Source organism: Thermobia domestica, chromosome 11 (assembly GCF_964235325.1).
Source record: "Thermobia domestica chromosome 11, izTheDome1.hap1.1, whole genome shotgun sequence".
Classification (NCBI taxonomy): Eukaryota; Metazoa; Arthropoda; class Insecta; order Zygentoma; family Lepismatidae; genus Thermobia; species Thermobia domestica.
Window position 1 is genome coordinate 67,551,779 of NC_137464.1, and position 13,545 is coordinate 67,565,323.

General features: G+C 34.5%; 1 protein-coding gene across 1 annotated transcript in view; it reads right to left on the reverse strand.

Annotated features, from left to right (window-relative positions):
• Positions 1–2,251: 2,251 nt before the first annotated feature.
• The window catches only part of LOC145664141 (MAD2L1-binding protein), a 28,325-nt gene continuing 17,031 nt past the window's right edge, over positions 2,252–13,545 (reverse strand). The window contains exon 4 of the mRNA XM_081730540.1: positions 2,252–5,853. Coding sequence (XP_081586666.1) covers positions 5,517–5,853 — 337 coding nt within the window. The 3' untranslated portion in view covers positions 2,252–5,516. The remainder of the gene's footprint in view (positions 5,854–13,545) is intronic.

Below are 13,545 nucleotides of genomic sequence, written 5' to 3' on the forward strand. Positions count from 1 at the left end.
ATTTTATATCATATTTTAATATTCATGTTTTAATTTATATTATTTCTATTACTCTGAGCGAAGAATACAGACAGAAAGTATTTGAGAATAAAATCCTGAGAGGAATAATTGGACCCAAAAGGAACGGGAATGGAGAATGGCGGTAACTTCACAACGAGGAACTGCATAATTTATACGGTTTAACAACATTGTTAGGGTCGTCAAGTCTGGGAGGCTCAAATGGGTAGGTCATGTGGCCAGAATAGAAGAAAGTAAGAACGCTTTCGAAGCTTTGACTGGAAACCCAATCGGAAAACGTTCATTAGTCAAACCTAGGCGCACATGGGAGGACAATAGATGGATCTCGCAGAAATAGGAATACAAAATAGAAAATGGATCCAGTTGGCAGAGGACGGGAGCCAATGGAGAGCTTCTGTGAAAGCGACATTGAACCTCTGGGTTCCATAGGCCAGAGTTAGTTAGTTAATTATTATTAGTTCCACCTGCTTCGTGGACTATAATCAGTGGTGCTATTCAGCCGGTTCACACCGGTTCCCTAGAACCGGTTGTTAAAATATTTCGAGTTCGCAGAACCGTTTGTTATACCAAGACATGACGGTAAATTTTACCCTGTTATACTCACGATCAGTAAATTTTAGTTTAAGTATTTTTGTTTCTAGAAATCCTTACAGTTACAAGGTTAAATACATGATCTCTCAGAACAAGGTATAAGCTTTATTTTTTTAATCTCAAATGCTTAGATATCAAGAATGAGAACTAGGATCACATGACTGTAGTGGTGAGAGTTATTTATATTTGAAAAGCATATAAATATTATCAAGAATTGTTGATCCATTCCTGAATTAAGATCTTTTCAATACTTCTTGACAAGTATCTATCTTGGATAAGTTCTTTCCAAGATATTGGCAGTGCTACCTAATTTCGTCACACCACCTTGTATTCAGATGCTGTGTAGGTCTCTACTTGTTATTTGTGGTATTCAGTAAAAAATAGAGAGTTATATCCATCTACTATCTTTCTCTCAATATATATATATATATATATATATATATATATATATATAGAGAGAGAGAGAGAGAGAGAGAGAGAGAGAGAAAGAGAGAGAGAGAGAACCGGTTGTTAAAAAATTAGAATAGCACCACTGACTATAATAGTATACGTAGTCCACGTATAGTGATTACAGACAATTATAATTGAATGTTCAATTACATAACAACTCGACTGACATAAACTAGTTACGAAATTAATAATACATAAAATTTTAAATGCTACGTCTTGTTCTCTCTCTTTTTTCTTTCTTCCCTTTTTAAAGTTCTTGTACTATTTAATGTCAATGCCTAATTCCACGTAATGTGCTCATTTCTTTACGAAACTGATATACACTTGAAAACTTACTTAGACTCAATTTTCTTTCGCAATATTTGTACTTTGTTTTCGATGCTTAATTGTATGGAGCCAAGTACGGGACTTACGGCCTAAGTGAAAAACTCCTACACTCACCGGGCATTGAACACGGATCGCTGGACTGGCAGTCAAACACTATACTAATTGAGCTACTAACCAGCCCATATCGATTTATCTAATATTATAAAAATATTATTATCTTTTAAATATACGTTTTCTATCTACTAGCAGCCTGCTGTGATCTATTTTCAGTTTCTTTATTCGTAAAGTGCATAATATATATTTGATAACTTTTCTTTACTACTCGTATGTTTCCTGACTTCCCAGGTCTGTAGAAACCCTGCCATGAAAGGATGTTAGGTATTTTGAGGTACTAAACTATTTGATAGAGTTTTAAACAGTTGTCCGATAAACAATACCGAAATTCATGTTCACTGCTGTCTACATCAGTTTCTTCCAGTCAAAAATTTAGCTAAGGTAAAAAGAAAATGTTCTTTCTGATGACTTATTAATACTCAAGATAGTTGATCGCAAACTTAATACAATGATATATATACAAAATATTGGGTTATATAATCGAAGCAATGGCTTTCAGAAGACATTAACAGGAAAATTTCTGACCGGAATTTGTGTCTGAAAGTGGATCTACAATCTTGCTTTAAAAACCTTGGTAAAATTCTCTATTCACAGTCATACGTATGACTGTATATATTATTATTATTATTTTTTGTCTATACTCAACTTTCAGTAAATGTCCATGCAGTAAATAATTCATTCTATACGACGTGAATATAAAACTTAAAAGGAGTGGAAGTGTTTTTAGTCAAGAATGTACAACTAAAACGCATTATTACCAACATAAGTTTTAATCTGAGTGTCAAATAAAAGGATAGTGCTTTGTAGTATTTATCTATGAATACAAAATTCTACAAAAATATATTTAAGTAAATTTCTTAAAATAACTTATTCTTACATCAAATTATTATAAAGATAAGTGAAAACACCAACTCTGTTGGTTCCGTCTGTAAATCTTAGGGCAATATGCATAGTCATTCTGCGGGTTACTTGTGGGCAATTGAGAACTTGTATCGCATAAATCTTTCTCATGGGCTAAATAAGCCCTCAACCTCCCCGTAACTCAAGGGTTGGTTGTGGGTGCTACGATGCAGTCCTTGGAAGCCCCCAGCAGTTCGTGTTGCTACAGAAAGTGGATGTGCTTGATGCAAACCAACCATATGTGTGTTAACGAATTTATCGAGTTTGTTGAGCAAGGTGACTGATAATCGAATGATATTTTTTTGTGACAAGCAATTTAAAAATAGGCACATATTCTTGAAGGATGATTGCAAGATTTTTATTTCCGCTAGTGCAGGTATTGAATACAAAATCAAGGAGTTGACTATGAATTCTCCCTGAAATAAAATATTTGAGTGCTTTTCGGTTCTCGATAGTAGTGGTTTGTGTAGATTAAGAATCACGGGATCAAATTGATATAACAGTAAACTCGCATTCCATGGTGAACGTCCTAATGCCTTTTTAGACTCTTTTTCCTGCTGGCGCATACCCACTATCTCACTTGGCACAGTTCAAAGGTACACTCATGTCCAAAATGATTGTCGCATATCTATAACTGTCTTCTTGTAAGAATATAATTTGATAATGATTTTGCAGGGTACTTTTAATACTGATATTATGTGTATAATCGGGAAATGTATATTTGTGGTAAATTTCATAGGAAAAGAATTATAAATACGAAAATTAGAACGAGGAAAACTAAATGTTGCTAAATATAAAAAAAAAAGTTTTATTTTCGTTTTATTCTTATTTACTGCTCTTTTGACATGAAATTTGCCACATACATGTCTTTGCAGATTATACACATACTAACATTATAAGAAATACCGGGCGAATTCAAAAACATATTTATACACATGCGACAATAATTTTGAACATGAGTATACCACCAGAAAATATAATAAATAAATAAAGTTAGTTCACTGATTATTTCCTAATGTCTTCTACTCTCTCATTTTGTTCACACCTGCTCATTAACTGCGTACAAATTTATAATATGCCTGCAAACTTACGGCATACAAGGAATAAAAGCAAAAACATGCGTGAAATTGTACTGGGTGTCAAATACTAGATAACTACGCATTTATTTCGCTTCAGAGCACGACGAACTTTAAGCAATTATACGGGATTATGTCCACAAAAGGATGCGTGTACAGAAGACAAGTGCAAGATATACCAGCGATCTCTGTTAGGTGATACTTGCATTCTAGCTTTACATTACAACTGCACAGTAATGAATCAAAATTTTTAAGACTGTTTTTATGTTCATAGTTTACTTACGTAGGTAATAACTGTATCTGAGCAAATGTTATGCGAAGTTAGCTTGTAGTGACTACCTAGCATAGACTGGTGTGTATTTTTCGTAGTTGTTTTCGTCTACACATATACTTTCCGTTGTTAACGCGCTGCGCGGGACCGAGACCCGTGCCTACGGGATGACCAGAGGGGAAAATGCGACCATCTCCAAATACTCTAAAACTTTCAGGCGTTCATTCATATGTACGTATGTATGTATGTATATACGCACGAATATAAGATGAACTTAAGTGAGCCTTCCAAAATGATTTCAGCCAACCCGGTTTACTGTTCTGGCGGGACTCCAGCTTAACTCTTCTCGGAATCGCAAAGATAGCTTGTAGCTATCAAAGTTTAGTGCGTGGCTTCAGAACTTGTTTTATATTATAATGCATATAGTGCATGACGTATGTTTGCACGCATATTATAAATATGTACACAATTATTTGATAACACGCTAGTAAAAAATGGGCAAATATTTTAAGTCGATTTGGATCGAATTTTGCCACAAAAGCGCTGTAAGCCTATTTATTTTATTGCTGTAACACACACCCTCCTAAAGTTAATCTCCACCAATAAATACAACGTCGCCTATAAAATGCGGTTCTTGACGATGCTGAAAATCTAATTTCCGAAATAGGAATGGTACATGTAGTGAATTTTTAGCGGGATCCCAATTGTAAATTTGCACCCTGACATGTTTGTCGCCTACACAACTAACTTCTTTATTCTCCTATCTAAGTAAACAAACTTTCCCTGCAAATTAAAAAGAAAGACCCTACATTCTTAATCTGCAGCGTTTCTCTTCCTTCTGCTATATTTTTGTACTTAACAATGTCGTTAAAATTTCTTGCGTTTTCTGTATGCAGATATAATCTTTACAGTTGCCGAAAGTCATCCATCTTTCAAGGGATCACTTCCAAAGCTATGAGCACAGTCAACGGAAAAGTTGCGGTATCACCCACGTACGGCTCGTCTAGTAAACCACTACAGGATTGACAACATATGGCCCTAACTAACTCACATAAAGATCTAATCAATGTACAAACACATTTTGCCCTTTTGGTGTAAGGGTTTAAAATCGAAATGAGATCTCTTGTTAAACTGGTTGTTTACGTAGACATTCTTTTTTTTTTTTTTTAACATCGATTTCTTTACGAAAGAACTGGCGACTTAACAATTCTTCTGTATATGCTATAGAGGAGTCAGCAAGAGAAAAAAAATGAAATCTTTAAGTTTAACGTCCCACGGTTATGCCGGTTAGGCTAAAGGAGACGGTGATAATGAGAAATGAGTTAAATGGTGGAATGAAGAAAGTGGGAGGAAACGGGAGAACCCCGAGAAAACCCACGAGCACGGTGAGTCAGCAAGAGAAGCTCTCTGACAGCTCGCAGCGGCGTTGTTACTGCTCACGTGTCAAGGCTTTTTCAGTGCATCTATAATAGCAATTTTTTTAATGGTGTAAAACAAAGTGACTGTGGTTGATAACCTTGCATTTTCCCTTCGCATGTGGAAAGAAACTTCAGGGACTATCTCATGATGGCTTCTCTATAACAATGCATGAGTCCCTAATAGACTCTGCTTCTCTTTTTAATTCATGTAACTTACAGACTTCACTTTAAACAGTCGTAATCAAAAGAGTTGCTGTTTTCACTTAGCCTTTTAATAATTTGATAATGCGTCAATTTTGTCTTTAAGTACATGTTCTTAAATCAATTCCTCATTAAAGATGACTTGAATCACTACAGCCACGAATCACCTTCGTTTAATTTTTTAGCTGAAACATCTCGGAAACCTTTAAAGGTGAGAGGAATCTGAAACCAGATGGTATCATTGGAGACTGTGTTTCCAGCAGCTCCACTCGTCACATTGCTTGTACTGCTATTGTCAGATGATTTCATATCAGTCTCTTGGAACACAAAGACAGCGTGGTTGCCTCGTGACGGAATGCGATATTTCTCTTTTGGAAGGAGCCAGCTGGACTCGAACTCATTCCTTTTCTTGATTAAAATAAAGGTGTTCGTTAAACTAATAGTCTCGTTCACAATTTTGTGCAGGTCCTCAGAAGAAAATAAACACCTAAACCAATAAAAAAAGAGAACAAAATATTAAAATACATTTTTATCTACCAAAATATATGTAAGTACAAACTATGAGGTTAAATAAAATGACATGACACGAATAAAAGAAAGCACAATGATAAAACGTGATTTTATTACGTTCACTATTGAATTTACGTTCCTATTGGTATTTTCCTAGAATCGAAGAGTAACTGCATGTAGTCGTAACAAAAGAATACACAGATTCTTTTAACATCCCACGAAATTATATTGAAAGTTAAAGAAAATTCAAAATCTCATACAAACAAAATAAAAAGTTTATTTGTCTGTGTGTCCGTCTGTCGGTATGCGGCCTGGGGACCAGACGAGTGGACCGAGAGTTACCAAATTTTGGTCACGGGTACCTTGGTCCAGACCCCAGACCAAGACAAAGCTTTTTTTTTTTTTCAAAATTCGAACCAGGGAGGATCTCAGCGGGAGGGGGAGCGTTTACCGAGACATGTAAAAGCAGTGGAAAATAACCGATATTAGTGTCAAATCCATACTTTTCGCGGTCGCTGAGATCAATTGTGATACTTCCATTAGCGATGACTTTCAAATTCAGCAACCACTGAATGCGGGCTGGAGTCACCTGCGGGGTGGTGGGGGTTACTGAGACATGTAAAAATAATTCAAAATGACCAATATTAGTGTCAAATCCATAGTTTTTGCAGTCGCTGAGATGAATGATGATACTCCCACAGGCGTTGACTTCCAAATACAGGCCCCATGCGAAGAATGGGTATTTTCAGCCAGTAATAAATAAATTTAAAAGGATAACAGAATTACGGTAACAGGCATTTCAGGATACTATTCTCCTTTCTCTGTTAATTTGGTTATTGCTAAACAATAGTAAAGAAATATATCTGCGATTGAATATTTATGGCTACCAAAAGTACTACAGCTATGATCGGTATTCAGAGGTAGTTGCTATGAATAATCAGATAAATAATGAGTAATTGGTTAACTTTATTGCCTTGAGTCAGTGAACTATAAAATTTAATAATACGTTTATAAGAAACAAAACACAATTACACAAACACACTAATAAATGAAATGAATGGAATTTCTAGTTTAACGTTCCACAATTATGCCCTGTACACTTAAGGAGGCGGATAATTCATGAAAGTAAGAGATTATAAAAGAATTAGTGGAACGAGAAAGTAGGAGGAAATGGAAAACCCACGGACATGATGATACAAGCACGCTACTACTACTACTACTACTACTACTACTACTACTACTACTAATAATAATAATAATAATAATAATAATAATAATAATAATAATTTTGTTACGTTGTTAAAACATTCAAGCTTTTTAGAGTCAATAGGATTAAAAGTAAAGAGAACGCTACTAACTAAACTGAAATAGATAAACTAGAATGCCGAAACAATGTAAAGGAAACCAACTAAACATTACAGACGAAACTTAAAAAAGAGCTAAACTCCTCAAACATTTGATTTTATGAATTTTTACCTTGTGAATCTCAGAAAACGTACAAAACGCAATACTATCACGATCTAATCTAATAAATCTATGATTTCAGTTGGAGAATTAGTCTGAAGAAAGAAGAAATATACTTCCGAAACTGTAACATTTCTAGTTAATTTATAATAAAGATTATAGACAGCCTTGTAAGAAAGTGTGTGTAGTTTGTGTTTATCAATTCAATATTGACTCGTTACATTTTCTAGTCATACAGGAAATTTTGGTCTTTAACGAACAGTTAAGAAACCACAACTTCATAGGAGTTACTTATGTTAAGTAGCTATGAAATATGTATTCGAATTGTTGATTTAAGGTATGCTTATCATAATAACCTAAAAGAGTTGTGACCAATTTATTTTGATAAATACTACCAAAGCTAGATGTAACTGCATTGAGTTATAGAACTACACCTATTCTCACTGTAAATTTATGATAGAAAGGGATTTGTAATATTCCTATTTCGCTCAGACCAAATATATAGAATGTTTCAAAACAACACCGACAACGTTTGAGAGGTGATTCCTGACACCAATATAAGACAAAAAGTATAGACCAACCTGGGTGCACAAACACTTCCTTTCGGATTTATAGGCTGCCGAAAACATGAACTTTAAATGTCCATAGCTCCAAAACTATGGGGCCTACCGTAGTCGGGTCAAGACTTCACTTAGAAATGATATCCAAAAAATATATGTTTCGGAATCCTAAGATACTCACACAACAATTTTTGTAAAGAGAATTTAGTTACGGGCATATAATTTGAAGTACTCCTCAACTACCTCTATAAAAATGATTGCGGAACCCTATAACTCCCTAAGGAAACATTTCAGCACCCAGGTTTGTCTATATTTTTGTCTTGGTGTCAGGAATCACCTCCCAAACGTTGCCGGTGTTGTTTTGAAACACCTTGTACATTTTTATATCGCATATTGTTCAATCTTTCATTATTATGCTGTATATGTGCTTCATCATTCAACTCTATATAGAATAATTTTCCTCATCTGCGCACCATAATCTTTATTATTATTATGTTAGTAAAATGAAGTAAGATACTGATTTATGTTTGTCTATTGGGTGATAGCTTAATCTGAGTTGACTGGTGCTGGAAATATGATGGATTTACGAATTAAATAATTTCTTATCAACTATTATTTATTTCTCTTCTCTTACTGTCGTCTTTCATGAGTGAAATTGTTTTATGCTACAGCACTTTGATAGAATACAGCATTAATTTCATACAGAATTAATTAATTAATTAGTCGCGGCAATTAATACGATCTCATGTAGTTTATAAAGTTAATTTACAATATCAGTGTGTCCTATATTCTCAAATATAATTATTCTCGATGGGTTGTTACGCACTTTAGAAATAGAGCTTAGATTTAGAATTAACATTGTTATACGAGAGCTTGTGTTCAGAGCAGTACCTATGCGAGCACCAATGAACAATACAGTAAACTCACGAGTATCCGGCCTAATGTGGCAGAAGAGCAGGCCGGATAGGCTGGAGTTCTATGAACTCATTTCTTTGCTCCAAGAAAACCAGAAGACAAAGTTTTTATATCAAAACTCACTGTTATAATGCAGCACGTATTTTCTCACTTATTTGGCTCTGTGCTGGTACATAATTCATAAATGTTTATGTACTGCACTGCACGTTTCAAGAATTTATTACAGAAAAAAGTAAGTTAAAGAATAGGTACAGTATATGTACACTGTTCACATTTTAACATAAATTATGCGGCAAGCGTACTGTATTGATGTCCGTTACACACTGACGAAATAATGAACAAGGAGCAAAATCCTGCTCTTTTCCTGTTACAACTTCTATTTTGCACAAGACACTTAGGAGGATCGTAGCAAACGCCCGCTTCCAATGCCTTGGCAATGTTGCCAATGCAACACCTCGCCTTCCTCAATTAATTATGATAAAAGAAAACTAAGCCGGATACTCAGGAGTCTAGTGTATCTGCTTAAACTGTCCACCAGAGGATTAATAGTTCTATCAGAAAGCTAATGTACAAGAATGTACAAAGTTGTTAAAAATTAATAAATGTTACCTATTAATAAAATTAGGTTATCAAGTTATTCAAAACTACAAATAACAACAGTAGTAGTATTAGATTTTTAAACTTTTATACTAAACTTGAGCTACATACGCTTCAGCTGAAAGATCCAAACTGGAAGCATTTAAACTAATGTTGGCGTAGAATGCTGCACATATATTGAACCGAAAGCAAAAGGAATGAAGGCGTACTAAAGGAAGCTAATGAAGGACGACAGATCACGAAGATAATAGGAAAAAGAAGAAACAGTATGCTTGGCCATCTTATTCGGCACTCCGACTGGATCACCTTGCAGAAGGAAAACCAGAAAGAGGAAGACCAAGGATAGAATATTCAAATGCAGTTACGAAGAAGAGACCTTATCAAAGTATAAGACAGCTCTCACAAGGAATTGAAAAGTTTTAAAATTTCTATGTTGCTCACCAACCTACGGTTGGGGTGAACAAGAAGAAGATGGTCAATCATTGGAAATGAATATTTTTGGCTATTTCACTGCTATTTTTTTATTTCAGAAAAAACTATTCATTTGACGAGACTTACAACATAACGAGATCAATGATATCGAAATTTCAGAAGTTGGGTCTGCTATAAAACACTTCAAAGTTTTCTGATAATAATTGTTAGTGATTCTTCTCTTTCTCTCTCTCTCTCTTTTTTCTTTGAAATTGTACTGGGCTAACTTCACATTTCTTTCGATTCGGATTTTTTTAGCTTATAAAAGAATATAGAAATATAACGTCATGGTGACACGAAATTTTACTACTTGATATGATTAACTAGAAATTTATATCAATTTGTTTAACCTGAATTTTCTATTTTCTTCTTTAAAATGTCATACTAGTTTCTTTTCTTTCTCTCCTCAACGATGGATTGTTCCCCCTTTTTTTCTTTCTTTTAATTCTCGGCGATCCTACATATGTTTTCTAAATATGTTATTTGTGTATTACCTTGGTTAGCTCCTTCAGAGTAAAAGTGTAAGTATTGTTAGTCAATATCTAAGTTATTGAAATTTCACATTTGATAAAACCCTTGTTATATGCATTTGCACTGTATTCACTGGGTAGTACTTTAAGAGGAATGGGTAAATCGTTCGCTTTGACTTCTGACGGCATTTTTACATCGAGCACTGAAAATATAATACTTCCATATTTCTCACTAAATAATATTGATTGTGGTGAAGTCAATTTATCGGGCACTGCGCAAATGTCTTAACATAACTTTAAATTCAAATTCTGTTTGTTAGAATTTGAGTATGATATCTGTTTCGTTATTTCAAAATACTTAATGTAATATTTAACATTATAGGCAAAGAGTTATGCCTCTTCTATTTAAACTGTAATTTTAACGACGATATGAGTCCTACGAATGGTAAATATGAACTGACTTCTTTCTACGCAATACGACAGAAAAGATAAAGGAAAATTAAATACTCTTTTGCACTCCAAAGTCACTAACGTACTCAGAACAAAAAAGATAGCATCTCGTTTTACTGAAATTATTATTACACAATTAACTGTTTTTATGCACATAATATGCAAAATATTTTGATTGGATAAACTGCTACTTGATTATGATGTCTAGATTATAGATAGTTCTCTGCAAATATATTTGGATTTGAAGGTAAGCAAGAATCGAAGTGCTGACTGCACCTAGGTGTTACAACTCTGAATGTTGTCTTTATGTTGAAACCATGGGAAAAGAACTTAGTCACTGTGTATCTCGAGCACACCTGTTTGCTGAAAAAAAAAAAAAAGAAAGAAAGAAAGAAAGAAAAAGAAGTGTACTACAAGGAATAACGAGAAAAGAAAGAAAAGAGAGTTTCAATTCAATGTTACTTTGATTTCAATACATGGGGAAAACTACAACTTTAGATTTCCACACAAAATGAAAGAATATTAGAAATAGGTTTATGCTTGGGAAAGATGGTTAATAATATGTAATCTGTTATTTGTTATAAATTAAAGGGTAGAATATGTTATGAAATTATGCACATACCATTGAAACGGAAAAAAAAAGAGAGAGAGAGAGATAATTCAACGAAGAGATTGTAGAACCTGTTCGAATATAAGAAGATGTAGTTAATTGGCTCTTGAAATGGTTCGTGATGATAGTGCTTCATGTATTATAGATTTGATGGTAATACTTCATGAAAGTATAGAATAGTGTTTAGACGATATTTAGTATTTAATTATAAGCTTTGTAAAAGTATAATAAAGTACGGGACAAGAATAAGCGACCTAAAAAGCCATTAGTTTTAATGGCATTTTTTGAAATAAATGAAATCTTTGAGTTTTACGTCCCACGTTTATGCCGGTTAGGCTAAAGGAGACGGTGATGATAAGTAATGAATGAAATGGTGGAATGAAGAAAGTAGAAGAAAACGGGAGAACCTGGAGGAAACCCACGCACACGGTGTTTAATGGCATTTTTGGTCGTTTATTCTTGTCCCGTACTTTATAATCGTGTACAGGCTGTTTCACCGAACGGTTGCATAACTACCACTAAATATCTTTTATTTCGATAAACATAGACACAAATAATCTGTAGGTCTTGTGTATGGGAATTGAGTAATGGCACCTTTTACATAAAATCAAAATAAATGGTACGAATCGTTGGCGACCCTAACTTGAAATAGGTATAAATGTGTAAAAGTGTTTGATAAAAGATAAGAGCTACTAACTCTATACTGACCATATGTAGATTCTAACTCAGTGACTGTTTCGTTACACAATGAAAATAACTGTTATATCTATTTATAACAACCGCACAAGCATTTCACACTAACAACCATGCTCCTTATTTTTGTAATCATGCATATTATAGCACGTAAGCAACACAATTCTCAATGTTTAAAAAATTATTGTAAGTCTTATACCTTTTTCAAGTACCTATGAGACAATTACATATAACAGAACATACATCACTGATCTCATTACCAATTTCTTTGTTACCTTCTATCAAAATTCTACATTCCCAAAAGCCAATTACTTTTAACATTATTGTCACCCCCCGTTAACTCTATTTCATTTTCCAACCACACTTCCTACTTTGTTTTTAAAATGTGGACAATTCCGTATGTAATTAGTCACCACGCCGTTCCGACTATGGATGAATCAAATGATTTCGTTACTTCCGCTCTCAACCTAAGTGCAAGGATCTAAAACACACATTTTCGTTTCCAAACAATACGCGTGCTAGGTAGAGAAAAAAAGAGGCCGGTGTATGTTTCACTTTATTTTCATGTAAATAATATAATATCGCGGACAAGGCTCTGTTTACAAATAATCAACACATGACTGTATTTATAAACAACACTATGTGGTCCTACTACGAACTACTACAGTGACATACGACAGGAACACCAACAACACTACTAGTCATGTGAGGAAGAAGAACCACCAGCGTTACCGTCACTTTCGAACAGTTATAAAACCAGGAGGACTTCCACATGAATGGTAAGGGGAAGAAAGAAGGAATGTCACAAAAGTGCATTTTCGAGAAAACGGCGTTTTAATATTGAAAACCGCGTAAAAAAGAATAGGGTTAGTCCAATCTTTTGCCTTTTTTACATAGACATTTCTACATCTATGTATGCATGGCATGTACAGTCAAATAGTACCAAGTGTCACCAACAAATAGGACAAAGCACCCAATAAAGCACACACACGGATATTTCTTGTTTTCTTTCCTTACCCTTCACATTTGTAATCAGTCTACCCGCTGGCCACCTCCTTTTCCATATTTTGTTCGGAGCTCTGGGCCTCCTTTCCTGCTCATTAAGTTTGCTCGGAACTCTGTGGGACTCTTAACCTCAGCCACCTAGTTTGCGTGGAACATTAGAGATCCTAAATCCACTCCATTTACCTTGCTCGGAGCTCTGTGGAGATCCTTCCCAAAGCTGCTAGGCCTTGGGTCACCTTTCTTTACCAGTATTAGAGGATTATTTATATTAGAGTGATTTTTGTTTTATATTATTTATAATAAAATTCGGTAGTGGGAGAAAATGATTCCAGAGTATAATTTCCTTTACCTATACCAGAGCTCATAGTGGTCTGGTCTCTTGTAAATAGTTGAAAAGTGTCCAAAAGTTAAAAAACGAAAGTGACCAAAATCCC